The 23,262-nt window shown below is 41.5% G+C and overlaps 1 protein-coding gene across 2 annotated transcripts in view; it reads right to left on the reverse strand.

Annotated features, from left to right (window-relative positions):
- Positions 1-5,245: 5,245 nt before the first annotated feature.
- The window catches only part of DPP8 (dipeptidyl peptidase 8), a 28,038-nt gene continuing 10,021 nt past the window's right edge, over positions 5,246-23,262 (reverse strand). For both annotated transcript variants that reach the window (XM_069985704.1, XM_069985695.1), the window contains exons 3-20: positions 19,249-19,361; positions 18,753-18,926; positions 17,201-17,369; positions 15,608-15,718; positions 15,356-15,484; positions 15,046-15,107; positions 14,245-14,345; positions 13,042-13,219; positions 12,179-12,338; positions 11,519-11,598; positions 11,048-11,200; positions 10,684-10,819; positions 10,133-10,278; positions 9,660-9,806; positions 9,346-9,498; positions 8,912-9,054; positions 8,620-8,731; positions 5,246-8,333 (exon numbers count right to left, since the gene is read on the reverse strand). In XM_069985704.1, the coding sequence (XP_069841805.1) occupies positions 8,211-8,333; positions 8,620-8,731; positions 8,912-9,054; positions 9,346-9,498; positions 9,660-9,806; positions 10,133-10,278; positions 10,684-10,819; positions 11,048-11,200; positions 11,519-11,598; positions 12,179-12,338; positions 13,042-13,219; positions 14,245-14,345; positions 15,046-15,107; positions 15,356-15,484; positions 15,608-15,718; positions 17,201-17,369; positions 18,753-18,926; positions 19,249-19,361 (2,390 nt within the window). In that variant the 3' untranslated portion in view covers positions 5,246-8,210. The remainder of the gene's footprint in view (positions 8,334-8,619; positions 8,732-8,911; positions 9,055-9,345; positions 9,499-9,659; positions 9,807-10,132; positions 10,279-10,683; positions 10,820-11,047; positions 11,201-11,518; positions 11,599-12,178; positions 12,339-13,041; positions 13,220-14,244; positions 14,346-15,045; positions 15,108-15,355; positions 15,485-15,607; positions 15,719-17,200; positions 17,370-18,752; positions 18,927-19,248; positions 19,362-23,262) is intronic.

Below are 23,262 nucleotides of genomic sequence, written 5' to 3' on the forward strand. Positions count from 1 at the left end.
GTGCATGGATTCCTACAAACCCCGGAAATTTCTACCAAAGATCTGGCAAGTCAACATTCACTAATACGGCTTCCTTAAAATGAAAGGGGGATGTTAAACATGGCCTCCTCCGTCTTTAGCTGTCTGTTACGTGGCACTAAACACAACTCCAGAAGATAGGGCCATCATCTGAAACGCTACTGATTACTCCGACACAATGTGTAAAGGGAAGACTAGGGTAAAAAGCTGATAATATGACAAGATATGACATAAGAAGGGAGTTGTATTGGCTCTTACAACTTAAAGTGACCTCAGTTTTAGACTTTATTAAGCTACATTAAGTAAGAGTACATTCTGTTACATTCGGGAAAGCAGAATTAGTACTTTGGATCTGTTTTTGTGTGTTTTGCGTGTATTGAAGGTTGCTGGGTGTGACTCAAAGTCTTCATCTGAGCTCCAACAACTAGTCATATCTCATGAAAGTCCAGGAGAATATAAAATATACTGTGTGTGTTTGAAACCAAATCATCCTAACGTTGCCTCACCCATTCTTAAAGGGGGTTAATTGGGATTAGAAATGCACAGATAAATGATTGCAAAAACAGCACCACCCCTGGATGCCACCCGAATCTCTCCACCACAGATGTTTGGATGGGCGGTAAGGTGCTCTCAGCCCCAATTAAATAAACATGCACTCTCAGCCAAGCCAAATGTGCATGCTTGGGGGGGGGGGGGGGGGGTATGTGAAATACAGGTTGATTAGTTATATTATAGTTTACTGTTGGTATTCCAAATATAAACACCCAGACCCCCATAGTTTTACTGAATTGTATTTACAGCAGATGCTGGGGTTACAGTGCACAGTACAGTACAGTTCAGTAGAACATTTAGACAGTCCAATTATTACACCCAAAATACTTACAGTTAAGTATAGGTGGGTTATTTATATTGATACTGTCACTTTAAAAAACCGCTGACATGTCGAACCTACCAACCGAATACAGGAGGTCAGACGTATGGAATACCTCTATGCTCAGCAGGACCTTCATACGGAGTCATTCTACAAAATATGGACGGCTTGGGACAATTTTTATAATGGACAGGTGATGAGAACCTAGCACTGTACAGGTTGACCTTATGCCTCCCCCTCTGGAGTTGCTGTCTTGTCTGGTCTAGTCTTGTCTATTACCCCGTTGGTTTATTGACCTTTTTTTTTGTAGTTAGGTATACATTGTGGTCCTGTTTATAGTTTAATGGCCATACTACGGAGTTGTACTTCTTCCACAATGTTGCCATTAATCTGCCTAGCCTAGCTGTGCTTAGTTTTGATGACTGTGTTATTCTGTGTTGGGTCGCCGATGTTCACGTGACCCTGACATTATGCAAATACTACTGTTATGTTGTTCTATTGAAAAATTGATAAATTGATGGAAAAAAAAAACTGCTGACATGTCAAGTCAGGGTTCAGATCTGATTAATCACTAGAACAAGCCAGAAATATGCGCTTCTGTTTTCTCCCAGGTCTTTGCTATGTGACAGGTACAGACAATAAAAATCTATCGAACTGTCTTGGTTGTGCACATAGAAGCACTCAGTCACATGCTTCTCTCCCTGCTTGTTTTAGCTGCGTCATTAAAAAAAAAAAAAATGACAATAACACGTCAATAAACATATGTCTCAAGTTAGTACAGCAGGAGTGTCAAACCTGCAACCCTCCAGCTGTTGTAAAATTACAATTACCATCATCCTTTGGCTCTCCAGGTATGATGGGAATTGTAGATTTGCAACAGCTGGAGGTCCGCGCCTTTGACACCTCTGCTGTAGCCTTTGCAGTGACGAGGATACAGCAGTCTTTCATTGTAATTGTTCTTTAGGGGTTGCCAACATATTGTAACATTATTTCTGGATGTGTTGTTTGCAGCGTAGCAGCCTGAATATGTTACAGCTGTTGCTAGGCAGCTAAGCATGTGGGTGACATATCCGCATCTCGCTCGTGTGGAGAAATGGATACGTCAACTGCTTTGGCTACAAAAACTGGCAAGTGCCGATAGCACTCCCAGTCTAACCTCCAATACATACCATTCTGATTTAGAGAATTGATCCCAGGAACTGACGTATAAAAGGGGTGGAGTATACCTAAGCTTTACCCAAGAGTTTCCAGCTATCTGCCCCTCTAAGCATGACAGATTCCCTTTAAGATGGAGACACATGTACTCCCATGTATTGGTTTCTATGGGGAGAGATGATAAAGCATTTGTCAAACACCTCTGATGACAGCTTATCTTCTAGAGAACAAAACTGCTGAGCTCAGAGATACAAATTTTTATGATTTAAAGCATCCCTATCATTATGCAGTGGCTCCTGCCGGCAGAAGACCGGATAACCATGGATACGTCCACGCCGGGGGAATTCTGTGCACAAGGGCTATTGAATCGGAATAGGGCTAGGATGTATCCATGGTTATCCTTCTACCCTGGCGAGAGGAGCAACTTTATGCCAACCAGAAAAACCTGCATTCTAACAGCTATGCTATAATTCAGTATTTAAATCAGCTGAAAATCCCAGCACTCACCACTTGCATCATCATATCATTTTATTCGGTTCCATAAACCATCATAGTGTGAACAGCAGAACGTGTTTCGGCCATTTGCCTTCCTCAAGTTGACAAAGGCAAATGGCCGAAACGCGTTCTGCTGTTCACACTATGATGGTTTATAGAACTGAATAAAATTGTGTGATGATGCAAGTGGTGAGTGCTGGGATTTTCACCTCATTTACTGTATTGGGACTACATTCCTTTCCTTGTGCACCACTTTTATACACGGAGTGCCGCTCTGATCCTTTTCCATAATTCAGTATTTAGTGTTATAAAGAAAGTACTGCTTCACCTGTCCACAAAGGCTGATGGGCAGCATTTCCTCTTAGGGATCATACAGAGTCACTGCGTGTGTACATCATGTTGTAAGTGTAGTAAGTATTACAGAACGTCTATACTAGTCATCTGCTGATCTTTGTATGTCTGACTTGTCAGTGGCGGTTTTTGTTGGCAAGGGTTGCACAGACATCGCTAACAATGTCCGTGCAGCCCTTGCTGCCCGAAAGTCGGCCTGTGTAATTGCTCAGTCAATGAGCAACGATCGCTGCGTATCGCTGTGTATCTTGAGCATGCTTAACTCCGATCGTTTGACACTTGAATACCGGCGGCTGTATCCATGTTTTTCCGACTCCCTAGAGCTACAACTTCTTCATCCACCGTAATCAAATGAACGATCTGACTTGAGTATGCTCGAGTTTCGCTCATCTCTATTCATTATATAAAAGAGAAGTTGTATAGTTTTCTCTTCTTGAAGTCATTAAAGGGGTTATCCAGTGCTACAAAAACATGGCCACTTTCTTTCAGAGACAACACGACTCTTGTCTACAGTTCAGGTGCTGTTTGCAATTAAGCCCTATTCACTTTAATGGAACTGAGCAGCAAAACCCCGCCGAAGCTGGAGACAAGAGTGGAGTTGTCTCTGGAAAAAAGCGGCCACGTTTTTGTAGTGCTGGATAACCCCTTTAAGGCTGCCTGGAAAACATGGATACAGCCACTCTCTAGCATTGCATCCTACTTCTTCAGCCACTGCTAATCAAATGCTGCACGCTCTGGTTTGGACGGATCTGAGCATGCTCAAGCGGTGCTCATCTCTAGTGACAATGCACAACTTAGCTAATTTGGATGAAACAAATCCATTCATAACTTGCTTCATTAACTTACAACACCTCAATAATTTATGTATTAGTAATTAAACCTGCCCACAGGAGGTGTCCTCATTATTAATAAACGTTAATCCCATGAATTCACTAGCACCTAGCCTGTGCTGGATCATGGGCGCAGAGCCTATGAATATTTCCAGATCACTGCCTTAACGGGGTTATCCGGTTATTGTATATTGTTATAGAAAATTATAGTAGCACAGTTTCTACATTTTCTACATTATATATACCTGTACAATGCGACCATTGTCCACACTCATAACTGCGCATTAACAGACTGATCCTCCTGTTGCATCTCCGTAGCACCTGTAGCCAGTATGAGACTGAATCAGAAGGCATACTTTCATAATTTAGTAAAATAATTATTGTGCACAGTGCTGCACTATAATCATTTTTTGTATAATGTTACAGGTATCTTTATGATGAGCAAACCTTATCAGATGGGTAAGGCTTAAACTGCATTGTACTGCATGACGATGATCATTATCAGTTTTACATCACCTGATGTAAAACACCTTTAATTCCAAATCAAAATAGGTCCTTGATTTTACCAATCCTTTAAACTGCTGTTTAAAAAGGAACCCACTGGAAATGCAGTCCAGTCTGTGGAAAATTTAGGAATTTGTAGGGCAGTTATGTATTTAAAGTGGTTATGCAGAACTAGAAAAACATGACCAATCTTCTAGAAACCACTCCACTCTTGTCTCCAGTTCAGGTGTGATTTTGCAATTAAGCTTTATTCACTTCAATGTTACAAAAGTGACAAGTTACAAAATCCCACCCAAACTAGAGACAAGAGGGGAGCTGTTTCTGGAAGAAAGTGGCCATGTTTTTCTATGTGGATAACCGCTTTAAACCTCTGTTCTGTCTGGGTAAGGAGCTCAGTGGGAGGAACTCGGCGAGTGAGTGCACCTACAGAAATAGCTGTCAGTCTTCAAGTAGGTCCACCCACAAGCCAGAATACTCTAAGTTAATACATTCCTAACCCTACTCAAATATAATGTGCTCAGTTCCCTTTAAAGACGAAAAAGGGACGTTGATACCCAGGCAAATTAAAAGGGTTGGCCACTTTATAGTAAAGTTGCTCAAGAGTATTCACTGCACTTACTGACAGCAGCTCCCCGTGTACCTCATAGAGCTAAAATCAGACATCCCTCCTCCAGGCTGTGCTGTCCTACTCTGTGGTGATTCTTTCCATAAGATGGCTGAGCATGGCTGTGTCCACAAATGAGCCTGTATATGCCTATGGAAGCACATGGTCACATGCTCCTCCATGTCGGCCATCTTATGGACGGACCCGCCACACAGCAGGACAGCACAGCCTGGAGGAGGGGAGTCTGATTTTAGCTCTATGAGGTACACATAGTAAGTACACTTACTAATACTGTACACTGAACCATTTTAATATAAAGCGTCCAACCCCTTAAAAGGGACATAAAAGCAACCAAAAATGCCATGTAGTACTCTGAGATACTACACAGGAAAAGGAAATAAGCAAAGACACAGACAATTGGTTTCCCTCTTTTTTAAAGACTATATCATCTCTAGTTTTCAAACATAGCAGAATATGGCACCTTTAAGAGACTTTGTGAGAAGAGAGCATACTGCATTAATGACAGTGACATGATGAGATTAATAGCTCAAGACTTAACAATTAAAATAAAAATCCATATAATTACAAGTTTAGTTTAAAACACTTGACATTCTAGAAATTTGTACAGGATTACTTAAAGGGGGGGTAGGAAGGACTGATATTTGTCCCACTTGGGCTGACAATGGTAAATCTAAGCTATGCAGTCCCCTGCATGTCAAAACCATCACGCTTTAAGGCAGGGGATAATGTAAGGCAGACGTCAGCCCGACCATACCTTTTAACTACAGGTGCTTAGCAACAATCCTCAGACAATACAATGTATACTTGTATTTTAATTCTTAACAATAAAAGTTGGAATGAATTCTTCCAGACTATTTCTTTACATAATGGGGGTGCTGCCGATCAGTGGGGAAATCCTCCTAATTCTCTATGTGGTGGTATGGATCTGTATGCTGGACCAAAGTGAAGTAGGTAAGTATAAGATCACAAGGGATTAGCGATAACCTATTTACGTCTTATCTGCTAGATGACAGCCGACAATAAAAGTACAGGGGTGGGGGGGCATACTAGAGGGGTTCGACGGTTTCTACTTAAATTGGTTGGTGACAGACTGCAAAAATATACAATGCTGTCCATGTAAGATTTTGTGTAAGAAAATTTAAAACAGAACCAATAAACGTCCATGCTGGGAGGGAACGTGATGACACATTGTGAGGTATCAGAGCAGCCAGCATTGTTTTATAATATGGGAAAGTAGCACGTGGCACCTACCGCAATTAACATTATAGATGTTACATAAGATGCACCAAGCCACTGAATTTCCAAACTGAGCAAAATGTTCAAGTAGTTAAAGCAGCACCTTTTCCTCTTTTTTTTTTTGTTTACATGTTATAAAGTGCTGTACAAGAGACTGATGACTTGTGCAAAACCTTAACTGGGGTGGAAATTTACACTGCACGATGGTCCTGCAAAAGAAGGGCTATACTTATAAGAGTGGTTTACAACTTTCCGCTGCTGGGGGAGGTGGCTGTGAAAACCTGCCAAATTTTTTGCAATGCTTATAGTTTTCCCAGGCAAACTGTATTGTGGAGCATGGAGGTGTATCATAACCAGTAAAAAGGGAAGAGGAGTAAAAATACTTCCAAGTTTTTGACGATGCATGCAAAGCAATCCATAGCTGTGAGGACCAGAAGAGGAGTGGATAGAGAGGCATAGCAGAAAGGCACTCCAAAAGTTGCACAATAAAAAAGGATATGGCGCTCAATCTATAAGCAAATATTGAGCAGCTTCCCACCAACGGGGCTAAGAATGCTTTCCAATTGTTGATCATTTCTGGCCCCCATTTCCCCACAAAGCAGAAGGACCCTGATAGAGTTTAGTCACCCAGGCACAATTCTGCTTAGAATTTTCCTGGATCGGATACTAAAGGGTTAGTCCTATGATAAACTGATAGGACATTGTTAGGAGATGCCATGTTTTGCCAATGCTGAGAATGAAGACTGTTCATTATTAGAGATGAGTGTATCTTGAGCATGCTTAACTCCGATCGTTTGACACTTGAATACTGGCGGCTGTATCCATGTTTTTCCGACTCCCTAGAGCTACAACTTCTTCATCCACCGTAATCAAATGCTGAACGATCTGACTTGAGTATGCTCGAGTTTCGCTCATCTCTATTCATTATATAAAAGAGAAGTTGTATAGTTTTCTCTTCTTGAAGTCATTAAAGGGGTTATCCAGTGCTACAAAAACATGGCCACTTTCTTTCAGAGACAACATGACTCTTGTCTCCAGCTCAGGTGCGGTTTGCAATTAAGCTCCATTTACTTCAATGGAACTGAGCAGCAGTCTCTGAAAGAAACTAGCCATGTTTTTGTAGCTCTGCATAACCCCTTTAAATAGGATCCTTGGCTGTAATCTTTCACCTGACACATATATGTACTTATGTTATGATGCTGTAGGCCCTTTACAGTCTTCCCCTGCACAGCAAGTGAAGGAGATGGGAAAGAGATTGATAATTTCTGCTTTCATTCTCAGGATTAGTAGGGGTCTCCGAGGCCGACCCCCTCTGATCAAAAAGTAAAGCAATTTCCTCTCAATAACCCATCAGCTTATGAGGATACATTCACACACAGTAAAATAAAAGCTAAATACGACAGAAATTTAGAGTAAAAATAAGTGTGTAAGCAGATGTCCAAAATCAGGACGTCAATTACGTATTGTTATTGTATAGGTTATTGTATATGGTGTGCGCACTGCTGGTCAATTTCCCATTGACTTTATTAGAGAAAATTATATTTTTATTTTTTATTTTACTTTGTGTGAACATAGCCTGAGATTGGAATATCCCTTTAAATCAAGACCATGGAGCACATATGTGCCAGATGATGTACACAACCAAAGAAAAAGAATAACGTGTCACTTTGTGGTTACGAGGTCACATTAAGAGCAAATAACTCTGAAAAACAATTAATCTTTGTGCAGCTTCTTGCTGCCTAGTTTTAAGTTTTCTTTGACTCTGGCAGCAAAACATTGTAAACTGAGTAACCTACTCCTCGAAGATCCATGGTAATATTTGAGAAGGAAAAAAAAATAGAACACTTTGCATCATAATAAACCCATATCATGTAGTGTAGTGGGTCACACATTTCCCAACTACATGAAATGCAGTTAGGAGCTGTGGTTCACAGAATTTATCCTCTCTGACTGGCAGACTGTGGTGTGATATCACTGTAGTAAAGGGATTATGCCTTCAATTCCCTCTCCTCTGACGGTCAGCCTAGAACCAAGCTGTGTATATGTGGTCTACAGGTGCCATTCTTTGGCGGTAGCAGGGGTGCCGCACTTCAGACCCCCACCCTGACCACCATTAACACTTTGCTCACAACGCTTTGGTGACTGCTATGTGAGACCCCAAGTTCTCCTGCAGATAATACAGGAGGTGCAGTTCATAATGTTCTCCTGATTCAGGAACCCGAATACTGTGACGCTCCTGAGGATAGATCTGTAAAGAAGAAGGTAATGTTACTAGCTTACATATCACATAACAATATTAATATATAGACGTTATCCATGAATTGCATCAGGTAATACTATCCAATCCAAAGACTAGCATTAAGTTATATTAGTTGTCAATATAGTAAATACTTTTACTGCTTTTTTAGGACACCCCCCCCCCTCCCCTTTGCTTCACTAATCAAGTCTGATTCAGTAATGTAGATGTCTCACCAGACACTTTCAAGCAGCACTGCCAAAGCCAATGATATATTGAACAATACCACAGTGCTTACCTGTAGGTCATACGGCTTCCCACTGCGCACTAAGAAACTAAGGAGTATGCTCGTGTGAGCAAAGTGCACATTTTCATCTAGAAAACCATGCAAGAGGAGAAGACGACTTGGTCTGTTAAATAAAAAAAAAAAAAAAAAAAAAACACCAATTAATGATATTCATTGATGACCTAGGAGAGATTGTCATCGTTAATGTTTATATAAAGACACAGTGGCTATGTTAAATACAGTGCAACCAGTGTATTTAACTTCCACATAAGGTTTCCCTGTATATTTTTGGTGTTACACCTACTCAGAAGGAAATTTTTCAGCCTGCATGGCAACAGAGCCTAGGTAGTAACCATGTTCATTTTGGTCGGGATGTCCCATGTACCGCTCTGTATATCCTGTATCATAGAAGATCCAAAGTGTTACTGGAGCTCCAGCAATAGCCACCTGGGATAGAGAAACAAGAGTTACTATCACAACTTATTTTAAGGAAAAATTGATGATGGAGAAAGCAAAATATCCACTACATTGACATCCAGGTACCCATGCCCATCACCAGTATGCCAGAGATGCAACAGCATACACAGTGAATTGAGCTCGAAGTAGACAGCGCTGTACATTGTGTAGTGGCCAAAATAGGTTAAGGCAGCTGAGGTGTAGTTGCCTGGGAAGGCCACTACACAGTGAACAGGGCTATCTGCTTCCAGACCCCAAAACTGCAGTTTTACCAGAACTTACCCTGAATATATCAGGTTTTTGAATCAAAGCCATTAGTGAGAGGTAGCCTCCATATGACCAGCCATGGATACCAACTCGGTCAAGGTCTATAAAGCTGTGCTTGGCTGCCAGATACTGCAACCCCTCCACCTGGTCATCTATTTCCACTTGACCCTACAGAGAAAGACAAAAGGCTGATTAACACTGACACTATTTTTAAAGAGTTGTTGTAGAGTTGTGGATGTACATGCAAATTCACATAGATAAAATAAAGAGTGGATGAAAAATGTTTTAAAAACTGGTGCCGTTAATTTTGGGTCACTGCCTTTTCTCACCATCTTGTACTTGAATGCACCTTCAAACTTTAGCCCACGGTGACAGGAACCTCGATTGTCAATGACAACCACAACATACCCCAATGATGCTAGGGTATTCAGTCGGAAATACTTTACACCCTTGAATCGATTATTGACCAGCTGAACCTAAAGAAAACAAAAAACAAAATTATATTTATGACTACAGAATATCATCCACCCACAACCAATACTAAATAAACGGAATACATTAAACTATTACAGGCATCTTACATGAAGGCAGTCTGTATACTCTTCTATAAATGGAGATCACTGAGATGAGATGTAGTGGATTAAGTAATCCATTCACATAAGATAGGGGAAAAACTCCTACAGCTGAAAGCCATCTTCTCCCATGTCCCCAAACCACCCATATTTGGCTCAAATAAATGTTCCTCTCAAGATTCACAGTATATTTCATGCTATTTCCCTTTGTAAGAAGGACGGAATCTTACCTGTGGCCCTCCATAAATAAAGACGACAGTGGGGTATTTCTTTCCTGGCTGCAACTGATGAGGCCGATACATCATGCCATAAAGAGTAAATCCTGTCCTACTGGGGAAAGAGAAAATTTCTGGGGCTATGTACCCAGGAACTGTCCCTATGGAGAGGAAAATAACTTTATACGTAAATAAAAATTGCTTTTTTCATGATAAAATGTATCTGTAATATTAAAAAAATAATATACAAAAAAAAAAAAAAGTTTAAAGTTTTGATCAGTGGGGATCTAGGTGTTTAGACTCCCGTCAATCCCGATAACCAGCAGGGAGAAGCATGTGGCCGAGTGCTTCTCTCCTTGTTTCGCTGAAGAATACTGTCCCATTGACTTCTATAGATGTCCTTCTCAAAAAGACAGGGCAGGGAGAAAAAGAGCGTAGCATAGCTTCACCCAGCTAATTCGATCTGTGGGGATCTGAATACCCAGACCCTGACTGATCAATGTCTCTAGGACATTTCACCTAACTACAAAACCGCAGACATCTGACAATACATTTTGCCATCTCACCTGGTGATTCTAGCAGAGTAGCCCAGAAATCCTTATCCTTTTGGGTTGGATCGGATCCGTTGCCTTTGATTTTAAAAAGATGCACTGAATGTGGGAGGGTCTGGCTACTGTATCTACTAATGAACATATCGCAGTGCTGGATGGAGGGAAACACAACATAAGATCAGGAAGACTTACTAAAGCAGTGTTAGGCATTTTGCTGCACCGTTCTCTGGCATCTCATTGTCCCATGTATTTTGCACAGTATTCATGTAAGTTTTTGAACCAAAGCCAGAAGTGGATTAAAAAGGAATGGGAAATAAATCTCAACCTGGCTGCATCAAAAACGGCATGACATCAAAAGTTAAGGGGAAAAAACGCTTACCTTACTAACACAACAAGAGTGGGAAAAGCCAAGGTCTGTGAGTCGCTTCACCTCTCCAGGAGTCTCGTAGTTTGCAACATACAGATGATGTTCTAGGGGGGTGTCCTTTGTAGCTTCAAAATAGACCAGTTTATTGACTTCATCCACCCGGATCTGAGGAATTTAGGAGAATTATCAGTTTTCTTGTCATACAGCCTCCAATGAAAACTTACCTTCTATCACATTATCTATACCTTATAAACAGAACTTTAGTTCTGACATGTTCTGGGTCACTCATCACATGGCCAAAAATAAACTGAATAGACACAGCTGTATTTCTAACACAGTCTCGCTTTCACAACTTAAGTGCCTCTAGTCATTTTTAAGAAAAGTCTAAAGAACTAATAAAGCGAGCTGTATTACAACTTATGTAAAGATCAATTGGCACATAACAGCTTTGGCACCCAGGCAGCAGCATACAGATCAATTTACCGTGGATCCATGTCTGCCAAGAACCTCCCACTCTCCACTGGTCACAGCCACCTCCTCCTTTACTGGGCATCTGAAATCATCTAAAAAGTACAAGAGATATTAATGTATATACAACTGTATACAGCTGTTTGTGCTATTCCATACAGAAAATCCGAATCTAGATCTTCCATATGGAGGCTATACTGATTGGCCTTCATCGGTACAGAAGATCTCTCTATATGTTTACTGTATAAACCAGGAGCTTTCCTGGCACACGCAGTAAACATTGTGAAAAAAAGCCTATGTAGCAATCACTTTGTAGTTAGCATATCTATCATTTGCATTTAATACAGCTCCCATTTTTAAAGATTTGTTTTCCAGGCTCTTAAGCAAATCTGATAGAACATTTTTTATTATTATATGTTATTATTGGACGCTAAACTATCTGCTGGGATTATCATAGACAAGATTATTTTTTTCTTCTGGGTGTGAAGGCAGTATGAATATATTACTCTGGTTTCTTAGAAACCTGTTTACATGGCAACAAAGATCCATATGTCACTGCAATCTTTTGAGTGGTGCAAAACATTCAGTAGATATCAAAAAGTATTTTCAGATTAGAGCCAAACAATATCTGCCATACTGATAAGCCAAGACGTGAAAAGGTACAAAGCAACTCACTGAGCCCCAGGAGATCGGCTCCTGCTCTGCCGGAACTGGCTGCTCTCAATATGCTGGTGATCCGGTAAAGGTGACGAAACCCTGTCTTGCACTCGGAGGCAAAGAGAAACTGGATTTCATCATCTCGGGTTTGGGGGAAAAAGTACAGGATATCGTGAATCTATGAAAAAAAAGAGAGAAATGGTTATAGTAAGGAGCAAAAAATGACAAATATAGAAATACCTGAAAGTTCTAGGTAACCGCTTCCAGGTTCTAGATAACCACATCTAACTAAAACCTTAAAAGTCATTACAGCAAAGTAGGAGCACAATCTAATATGTAAAGATTGTAATGATCATCAACAGTGCATATGGATAGAATTGCCTAGTAAAACCACCCTATCAAGTGGGTATTCCACCCCTTATAACTTATTACCTATCCACAGGGGTAACACCATCTGCATTCGTCAGAAAGTTACATGTTCCATGCTGTGGGTCGGCTTGCACTATATGCATTGTCTATGGAAATACTGGAGATAACCAAGTATCTCTGGCGTTGCCATAGTCAATGCATTTAGAGTGTATACCAACCCACCCATCCACACTGCAGGGAGAGTTGTGCCCCACTCTGGAGATTAGGGTTGTTCCCAAAGGTCAGACCCCTGTTGATCGGACACTCCTGTGGATAGGGCATATGTTGTAGGAGCTGTAATACCTCACACAGAAGACACAATACAAATCCTAAACTAGTGGAGTATATAGCACATCATATAACACTTAGAACTCCTGAACTATAATGAATAATCAGTCATGACACATGTACATTTCAGTCTATGATCTAGCCAATTGCTATATACTGGCTTCAGAATCACATTGCTGACATACATTTATCCAAATATCCGTCGTCTCCTCATAGATGACAAGAGGCGTTACACATTCAGACACAGAATCCGACAACCGGTGATGCTCTGAAAGTTCCTTGTAGGGAGCCACAAACAGAGCGGGTGGAATAAGAACAATCTGCAGACGTGTCTGTGGACGATCTAGTAGAATAGCCCAGGCACTGCATGGAAACATATATACAAATGAACAAGCAAGACAACGGATAACAAAACCTCCTGAATATTAGCCACTATCAGACCTGTCTCATGACTATGTTACAGAGATGTGGGATGGCTATTGTTAGCATTTGTTTCTCCCTTTCCAAGTAATTGCTCAATGCTTTTCCTGACAGACGCTGGCGCTAGGACACATATGATCCAGTCAGTTAATGTCTTACAGCTGGTTTTGTCTCTTAGGAGAAGAAAGTCTTTTTTTTCTATTGGATTCATACAACAGAATTTTGAGGGATCTTAAATCTATTTAAGTAGCCAGCCTGGTTATAGATGTAGATTGTGGATATATGCTGCTTACTGATCAATACAGAATCCTTTGACACCTTACAAGAGGGGCTCAAACTTGTGGCTCCCCAGCTGTTCCAAAACTACAATTCCCATCATGTCTGGACAGCCAAAGCTTTGGCCATCCAAGCACGCTGCGAATTATAGTTTTGGAACTGCTGGAGGGGCGCATATTTGACATCTGTGTATTACAATATCAACATTTACCACTATGTTTTTAAAACTGGGCAATGCTGGCCATTTTATTATAACTAGTAGATTAAAGGAGCATTCCCATCATAGACATTAAAACCCCATCCACAGGAGATGCCACAGATGAGAGACCCTGACCAGAAGACCATGTGGATGTATTTGTCATGAAAGTCAACAGTGGGGGTCTCTGCAGCATCACATGGTCTACAGTATATCTCAACATAGCAAGTCATTCATAACTTCAGCTGTGCCCAATGCTGCTGCTCAGCCTATATACATCAGTAGGGCAGTGATACCAGGCACAGCCACACAAATGGATCAAATGATGTGCCTGGATAATCAATAAAGGTTAATAATGCTTTCCAGAGGCCCCCTGATTACATATTGATGGCCCATTCTTACTGGTTTATATAAGCAAGGTTTAATACAATTTAGCCTTTCTAGTTAGAGAGAGAGAATCAAACATATCATCTGTTATTAGTCTCAGGAAACTCACTATTTTCCATCTGGAGTCCAGCCAGCTCTAGCAATGTATTCACTCCCTGCGAACAGCACCTCGAATGGCTGCCGCAGCTCTTTGTCTGCCGCGTCCAATACCTAGACAGAGAAAAAAAAAAGGTGGATGTAGACAACAGGACTAAACTAGAACATCTAAGGAAAATAATAATATGAACTAAAATCAATTTAGAGAAAGCTTTTACACTGTTTACAGGTAAACCACATGAAAGGATATTTTTATTATAAATTGATGGCATATTGCTGGGCTATGCTATCACTATGCTCAGTGACAGTAGTGAGCACTGGGATATAATTGATTCTAGGAATAAAGGGGCCATAGCCATGGTCTCCTCAGTCTTACTCTGCACAGAGGCCTCTGTAGCCCCCGGCTACTTTGGTATGAATACAGCTGCTGGGACGGCATACGACCAGCGACTTTATTAATCCCTATGGAGCAGTGGCTCCATAGGTGGCTCAGTAGCAATAAATAGAACAAAACAGAAGGAATAGATATGGCACAACACCCGTGGCTGTTTTCATAACAAAGGAGCCAGGGGCCAATACGGAGAATGGCGGGGGGTATGGAAGAAAGGGTGAGTTATGCCTGGACAACATCTTTATTAATAATAAAAAGGGTTGTCTGGTAGTAGTGTGGTAGACTAGACAGCTGGGCCACTTCCTCCTCAGGCACCGCTGTCGTGGTGATGTTGGTCACTGTGCGGCACTATGCCATTTTAGGTTAGGGACACACAGAAATGCCTGTTTTTTCTTTCTCCATGGAATAAAAAAAAACACTTACTCTGCCCTCTCCATCCACGGTTATTTCTGACAACTTAAATGTCACTTTTGGGTTTGCCGTCCCTAGAAAAAGAAGTACAAGCACAGACAGAGATTAGAATAACATCTCTTATCATCAGAATGATTTGTTTGTCACTGTTATACAATAGCGCTTCCGGGGACAGACCGCATCTTAAAAATCTCTAGTGCTGCGAATAGTTATTAAGGAAAGACAATAAACACATGAATTATGCATCACATGTTCTGCAATGTCTCTAAATTTGCAGATTCAACTCCAGAAAAAGAGAAAAAGAAAAAAAAAAGATGCTTACCTGCTTTGGGGTACCTAAAAGAGTCTGTCCTTCGAGTCTCCAGCATTGGGGATGTCACATGGATTATCTCAACTTCAGATTCGTCATTCTCTTCATAGAGGATGCGCAGTATCTGACCACCGGACGGAGCTGTGTGATAGAAGCAACGTTACATCACAAGGCTAATAAAACACTCTCTCTATTAGAGTGCCTGAAATATTTGCAGATTAAATTTTTTATAGATATATTGCCATTCAGAGACCGGGTTCTTACTTGTCTCATTTCGGGGACACCACCAGTATCCAGTGTAGCGATCAAACTCCTCCTGTAACACAAATGATGCTACCCCAGCTGAACGCGAATCTTCTTCCACTCCAACCAAATCTGTGGTAAACATAAATTTTTTATGTGACTCATTTTCTTTGTAGAGGAGACCAATTATAAAGGAGATATCGAGCCTGTAAAATCAGTATTAGATCGCTTTCACAGACCGCCGGAGGTCTCTCACCTCACTCCATGCGATCTGATCGGCGCTCTGCTGATTCAGTCTGCCACAGGCAGGCTCAATCAGCAGAACGCTTATTACACTGATCAATGCTATGCCTAAGGCATAGCAATGATCAGTGTATGTAATCTAATAATTGTATGTAAAAGTCCCCTAACGGGAATTAAAAAGAGTAAAAAAAAAAAAAAAAAGGAAAAAATGGTTTTTACAATACCACAAACCCCCTCCCCCAATAAAAGTTAAAATCACCCCCCTTTACCATTTGATAAATAAAACATAAAAATAATTAAACATATTGTATACCGTATCATGTGTAATTGTTCGATCTATTAAAATATAACAATTGTCACTCCGTACAGCGAAGGGCGTAAACGAAAAGAGGGGGAAAAAGCGCCAGGATTACCCATTTTTTGTTACATTATATATAAAAAAAATTATTAAAAAGTGATCAAAACGTCCGATCTACACAAATAGGGTATTAATAAAAAGAAGAAATAATGGTGCAAAAAATTACACCCCATACAGTGCCATAGGTGAAAAACTAAAACTGTTATAAGAGTAACAATAGGCCCATTTTATTAATAACTAATTGAAAAAAAAAAAAAAAAGGATTTTAATTTAAAAAAAATCATCAGAAAATCTGTGTAAACCTGCATATGGTTGTGTTCAGACTGACCTATAGAACAATGGTATCATGTCGCTTTTATCATATAGTGCATTACGTAGACACAGGAACCCCCCAAAGTTAACATATTGCATTCTTTTTTATTTCCAATTTCACCAATTTATATTTTCATTAATAATATTTTGGGGGTTCTGTCATACATGTTATGGTAGAATAAAAGACGCCATTACATAGTACACATATTCCCAGAAAAAAACAAGCCCTTAAATGGCCCTGTAGATAAAAATATGAAAGTGCTAGAGCTCTTAGAAGGGGAGGAGGAAAAAATGAAAACACAAAAATGAAAATTGATGCAGTCCACTGTGTCATTTTGGGCTTGGTCTTCAAAAGGTTAATGTTTCCCATTCCTATCTTTGTGTATTCAGGCTACATAAAATATTACACTCCATGCTTCCAGACTAGAGATGAGCGAACCTTGAGCATGCTTGAGTCCATCGGAATCCGATCATTCGGCATTTGATAAGCAGTGGCTTCTGAACTTGGATAAAGCTCTAAGGTTGTTTGGAAAACATGGATACAGCCAATGACTATATCCATGTTTTCCACATAGCCTTAGGGCTTTATCCAACTTCAGCAGCCGCCGCTAATCAAATGCCGAACGATCAGGTTCGGGTGGACTCGAGCCTGCTCGAGGTTCGCTCATCTCTATTCCAGACTTACTAGGCTTTTATCTAACCTTTGTGTACAAACGTCAGCCTGCGCTCCTCTCCCGTCTCTATGTTAGCCACCCACAAATCATTGCTGTGCACAAACGCCATCCAGGTTGGGTCTCCAGGACAGATGGTGGGGTCCATGCGAATGTTGGGGCAGCTGCTTTCCAGTAACTGTGGCTGCAGTGACTGCTTCTGCAGATAAAGAATAAAACCATATAGTCAAGCAATATTGTCTGAATGTCTATAAAAAGGAATAATAGGAAAATAACATTAAACTTCTGCACTTTCAATCATCTCAAGTCTAGGCAGTCCCACAGACATAGAATGGAACTCTTGTACACTTCTCCCGGCTTGTTTCTCTGATCGGTGAGAACTCCGGCGATCAAAACATTTGACAAGTCCCGGTGACATGTCAAAACTTTTTTTTATGAAAGCACTCGTAAGTTTCATTGTATGGCGAGTGACACGACTGCTTTCTCCTGGCAAACTGTGCCAGTCTTGCATGTAGGTTGTATCTGGCATTTCAGCTTATTCAATTGAATGAGCTGAACTGCAGTATAACACACAACCAATGGACAAGAGTGGGAGTCTGACTGGCCAATCACCTTTCTCAGTTTACAAACTGATTGGCTCAGGTATGAAGTATGACATAACTGTACTTATATAGCAGACTGGAATAGAAGATATGGTGTATGATCCAGAACTCCCAGGCATATATATATATATATATATAAATAAATAAAATGTAACTTTTAATGCTTCTGTGCGGTAAAAATTATTATTATTATAAAAACCAAACATTCTGCGCTGCGGCGCTTAATCATGGTGGCCATGAATAAGTGCTGTGGTGTGAAAGGTGTTGGTTAGAGATGAGCGAACCGGGTTCGGGTTCGAGTCCATCCAAACCCAAACGATCGGCATTTGATTAGCGGGGGCTGCTGAAGTTGGATAAAGCTCTAAGGTTGTCTGGAAAACATGGATACAGCCAATGACTATATCCATGTTTTCCACATAGCATTAAGGCTTTATCCAACTTCAGCAGCCACCGCTAATCAAATGCCGAAAGTTTGGGTTCGGATGGACTCGAGCATGCTCCAGGTTCGCTCATCTCTAGTGTTGGTTTTATAATTATTTTACATGAACAGATGCATTAAGAGTTATGTTTTATCTACACGTTTGGGGGTGCTGGATCATACACCATATCCTGTATTCCTACTTGTGAACACAGCATCCAGCTGACACCAGGCTTCATGCACCCCTCTTAATGCTATCCAAAGACTTGACTCCATAGGTGCGCAGTGAGCTGATGAAGCCTTTCTTTCTACTCTATATAGCAGACTAAAGAAGATGCATATGAACTGACTGCACTAGTGGACTCTCAAGGTATATGGGTATATAAGTCTTTAGGTATATATGCCTTGCTTCTGTAGATCTTACAGACAAAGATATTCACTGTCTCAGGGCAATGAGGCAAAACTATTAAAGGTTAAGAAATAAAGATATGCGTTATCTCAGAGGCAAACAGGTAGAGCAGGTTATAAAGGAAGAGACATCAAGAATATGGCTTAACCTTACCGTAAACCCACGGGTGCCCCCATCGCGAACAGTGTAGATGGCGCTTCCTGCTTGGAAGAGGAAAGTTCCACTCTTTGCGTGATAATCAAAAGCAGAAATGCCCACTGTACCAATACGTTTTCTCTCCCGGAGCAGCTCTTCTTCACGAGAGTACATCCCATAATCAGGGGTGGCCTAGAAAAGTAACTGTAAATGTGAAAGCTGCCATAATACATACTGCACCCACTAAACACTGGTTACGGCAAAGAAAACACAATGGGGGAGATTTACCAAACCTGGTGTAAAGTGAAACTGGCTCAGTTGCCCCTAGCAACCAATCAGATTCCACTTTTCATTCCTCACAGAGACTCTGGAAAATGAAAGGTGGAATCTGATTGGTTGCTAGGGGCAACTGAGCCAGTTTCACTTTACATCATATTTGATAAATCTCCTCCTATGTGTTTCATGGCGACAATTACATAGCAAAATACCCCACATATCAGCCTGACAGTCTCACCTGAAAGGTGTCAAGCAATGGCTTCCAGGACAGCATGAGGACGGCTCCGCGGTTAACGTTCTTCGGGATCTCTGAGTAAAATAGAGTATTCTCTCGGTTTTCTCCAGACATCGCTAAGCACAAAGCATGAGGTGAATTAACAAAGATTATAAATGAACGCTATATAAACCGCAATGCTAAGGGTCTATTATAACAATGACATTGTGTGGTATTAGCTTTACATTTCTATTTATACTAATACCCACCCAAACTGGTGTCTATGTACACAGGCAGAGGTCATCCCATAGCTGCCAGGTATACAAGACACGAGACACTAGATAATCCAGTGTGATCAGCACAAGACGCCTCGGGGCGAGAATGCTTATACGGCTTCCTATGGCTGCTTCTGTACAGTACAGATAGGCTCTTAGGTAATTATAGAAATAATCTAACTATTCTACAAATGTTTGTCCTCCAATTTCTGTAGACTGGGATAAATAGTTATTATGGTAAATTGATCACCAACTGAATGAGTAACACCTCAAAATACTGAAATATTACTAAATACAACAGTATAGTCAACCGTGCAAACATGAAGGAAAATGGGGAAGATCAGGGCAGACAGCTGTCAAGTGAAGGATTTCCGTCAGCAGCAATCTAACATCTGGGCTGCCTTTAACCCCTTAGGGTCCTATTATACAGAGCGATTTTTAACGATTGCAAACGAGATTGTTTATCGTTAACCTGAAATCGTTCACCATATTACACAGAACGATAATCGTTAGATACGATCGTTACTAGGATCGTTTATTCCTTCTGATCCCAGCAAAACAATGGGCAATGTGTAATTACACTGAACGATTAGTGAAAAAATGCGGAACTTGAGCAAACGCATGTGGCATTACAGCAAACGATTAACGATAATTTTAGTTTCTGATCTAAATCAACGACATACGAACGATTTTTCGATCGTTGCCTGCAATCACACAGAACGATTATCCTTTAAATTCGAACGATATAACGATTTTTCACACGATAATCGTCCTGTGTAATAAGGCCCTTCGCAAACAAACCAATTTTGGCCTTAAAAGGAGTTTTCTAACTTGCTAAGTTTTTCCCTATCCACAGGATAGAGGACAACTATCAGATTGGGGGCAGTCTGATAACAGGGACCCAAGTCTCCGACCAAAATGAAGTGTGTGTAAGTGTGTGGGGGGGGTCACACAGGCACGCAGCAGCTCCATTCATTCTGTATTGGAGCTACAGAGACTTTTATTCACTAAATAACACACATTACAAAGTTATACAACTTTGTAATGTGTGTTATTTAAGTGAATGGCCCTCTTCTCTGTGTTCTCCCCACCCTGGAAGTGTTGGTGCATTATACTTAAGTGTTCGCTGTTGACCCCGGACGCCATCTTGTGTAGACGTCGTCATCTTCGAGAGGCCGGCCGAACCGCTCCAGCCGTCCCTCATGCCAGCCCCCCCTCTATCGTGATTGGCTGAGCACAATTGCGGCTGAGCAGCTGATGACGCGGCAGAGGGCGGCCGGCATGAGGGACGGCTGGAGCGGTTAGGCCGCCCTTCTAAAGATGACTACGTCGACACAAGATGGCGGCCGGGGTCGACAGCGAACACGTAAGTATAATGCACCAACACTTACGGGGTGGGGGGGAACACAGGGAAGGGGGCCATTCACTTAAATTACACACATTTACAAAGTTCTATAACTTTGTAATGTGTGTTATTTAGTGAATAAAAGTTAAACGCCGCACTACCCCTTTAAAGACCAAGCAATAATTTTAGTTTTTTTTCTCCATCGTTGCCATTAAAGAGCTGTGACTTTATTTGTCCGCAGACACAGCAATATCAGGAAACTGTGTGTCTAACAGGTCCATATAATTTTCTATTTTTAGTAACTTGTTTTTTGGGGGGGTAAAGGCGCATAATGGGTAAAAACATTGGGGGAGATTTATCAAACATGGTCTAAAGTGAAAATGACTCAGTTGCCCCTAGCAACCAATCAGATTCCACTTTGTTTTCCTCACAGACTCTTTGGAAAATGAAAGGTGGAATCTGATTGGTTGCTAGGGACAACTGAGCCAGTTTCACTTTACACCTTGTTTGATAAATCTCCCCCATTATTTTTTGGGGGGAGTTTTAAATTTATAATGTTAACTGTGCTTTAAAAATATTATTATGACTTTATTCCCTGGGTCAATAAAATTACTTGTTTGTGTGCAGGATAAGTTCAAATCTTTACTGGCGGACAATAACAAGGGTGCATTTTTAATGTTTTATCTAAAAAAATAAATAAACCCTATAAAAACTGCAGTCGTGATTTTACTGCACCAACTAAGGGGGTTAAAGCGACTCATACCCACAATCTGACCCCCCCAAAACCACTTGTACCTTCGGATAGCTGCTTTTAATCCAAGATCTGTCCTGTGGTCCGTTCGGCAGGTGATGCAGTTATTGTGCTAAAAAACAACTTTTAAACTTGCAGCCCCGTGCCCAAAGGGAGTATGTGTGCCCTAACTTTGCACCACCCCTCCGTCCCTCCTCACCCTCTTCATCATTAGGAATGCCTCTCAAACATTTTCTCCTATCTGAACATTGCACAGGTGCCCTAACGATCCAGCCCATGTGCCATGCTTACACAGCTGATGAATAGGAGACAATCTGCCTGGAGCATTCCTAATGATGAGGAGGGTGGGAAGGAGGGACAGAGATGGTGTGCCAGCCTAATGCATACACATTCTAGGCCACGCCCGTTGGGCATGGTGCTGGCAGTTTAAAAGTTGTTTTTTAGGACAATGACTGCATGACCTGCCGAACGGATCCCCGGACAGATCTTGGATTAAAAGCAGCTATCCAAAGGTACAAGTGGTTTGGGGGGGGGGGGGGGGAGGTAGGGGGTGTCAGATTGTGGGTACAGAGTTGCTTTAAACTGCCAGGACTGGGGGGGGGGGGTTTGCACTCATTTGTTCGCACAAAAGCCGGGATGCCATAAGACTGTCAAACTGTGTTGCTGGGCAGTTATCTTTCTGGCATAGCTGAAAAAAGAGGATTTTTTACTCACCGTAAAATCTCTTTCTCGTAGTCTTCATTGGGGGACACAGATACCATGGGTATAGGCTGCTGCCACTAGGAGGCGCTGACACTAAGAGAAACAAAGGAAGTGACTCCTCCTGAGCAGGATATACCCGCCCACAGGCACTGAGGTAAACCAGTTTGTGCCAGAGCAGTAGGAGAAGTCAAGAACAGGTAAAGTAGGAATAACACCAAAACGGAGAAAACTACCATACCGAGGAAAAACCCAAAAGAAAATGGGTGGGTGCTGTGTCCCCCAATGAAGACTACGAGAAAGAGATTTTACGGTGAGTAAAAAATCCTCTTTTCTCGTGCGTCTTTATTGGGGGACACAGATACCATGGGACGTCCAAAAGCAGTCCATGGGGTGGGAAAGATAAACGCTAGACAAGGAGCTTGGTGAGAAGGTACAGAATAGCACCAACACAACCATCAACTAGGAATAGAGCAAGGGATGATGCTGAATGCATGAGAGAAAACCCTGACAGGTCCGCGGCAAAGGAAAGCGGGTCTAGTCCCTGGAGCAACGTGCTGCACTGCAGACAGAGTGGATTGTGACCTTCCCGGAAGCCAGCAACATGATGTAACATTGAGTCCAACAGAACTAGTAGGCTAGCTGTGGGGGAAAAAAAAAAAAAAAACAGACGCCCAGCCAAGTAGGCGACCACAGGCGGCAGGGACTTACTCTGAGGTAGAACAGAAAAAAGGCAAATACAACCATGACAGGAGAGACTGGAAAATGTTTCATGGCGCATAGAGGCCTAAGGTGTCAAATAAAGGAGAAGGACTGAGCGTCTCTCATAGTAAGTGCCACCTGAGATGCAGGAGAAGCTGCGTTCCTGACTATGGAGCTGGGAATAATGGCCAGGCTGGAAGCTCCATAGGCATAGGAGTACAGTCTTTACTGAGAAGACAAAGCTCAAGCATGGCGAGAAGTATGGC

Source organism: Dendropsophus ebraccatus, chromosome 1 (assembly GCF_027789765.1).
Source record: "Dendropsophus ebraccatus isolate aDenEbr1 chromosome 1, aDenEbr1.pat, whole genome shotgun sequence".
Classification (NCBI taxonomy): domain Eukaryota; kingdom Metazoa; phylum Chordata; class Amphibia; order Anura; family Hylidae; genus Dendropsophus; species Dendropsophus ebraccatus.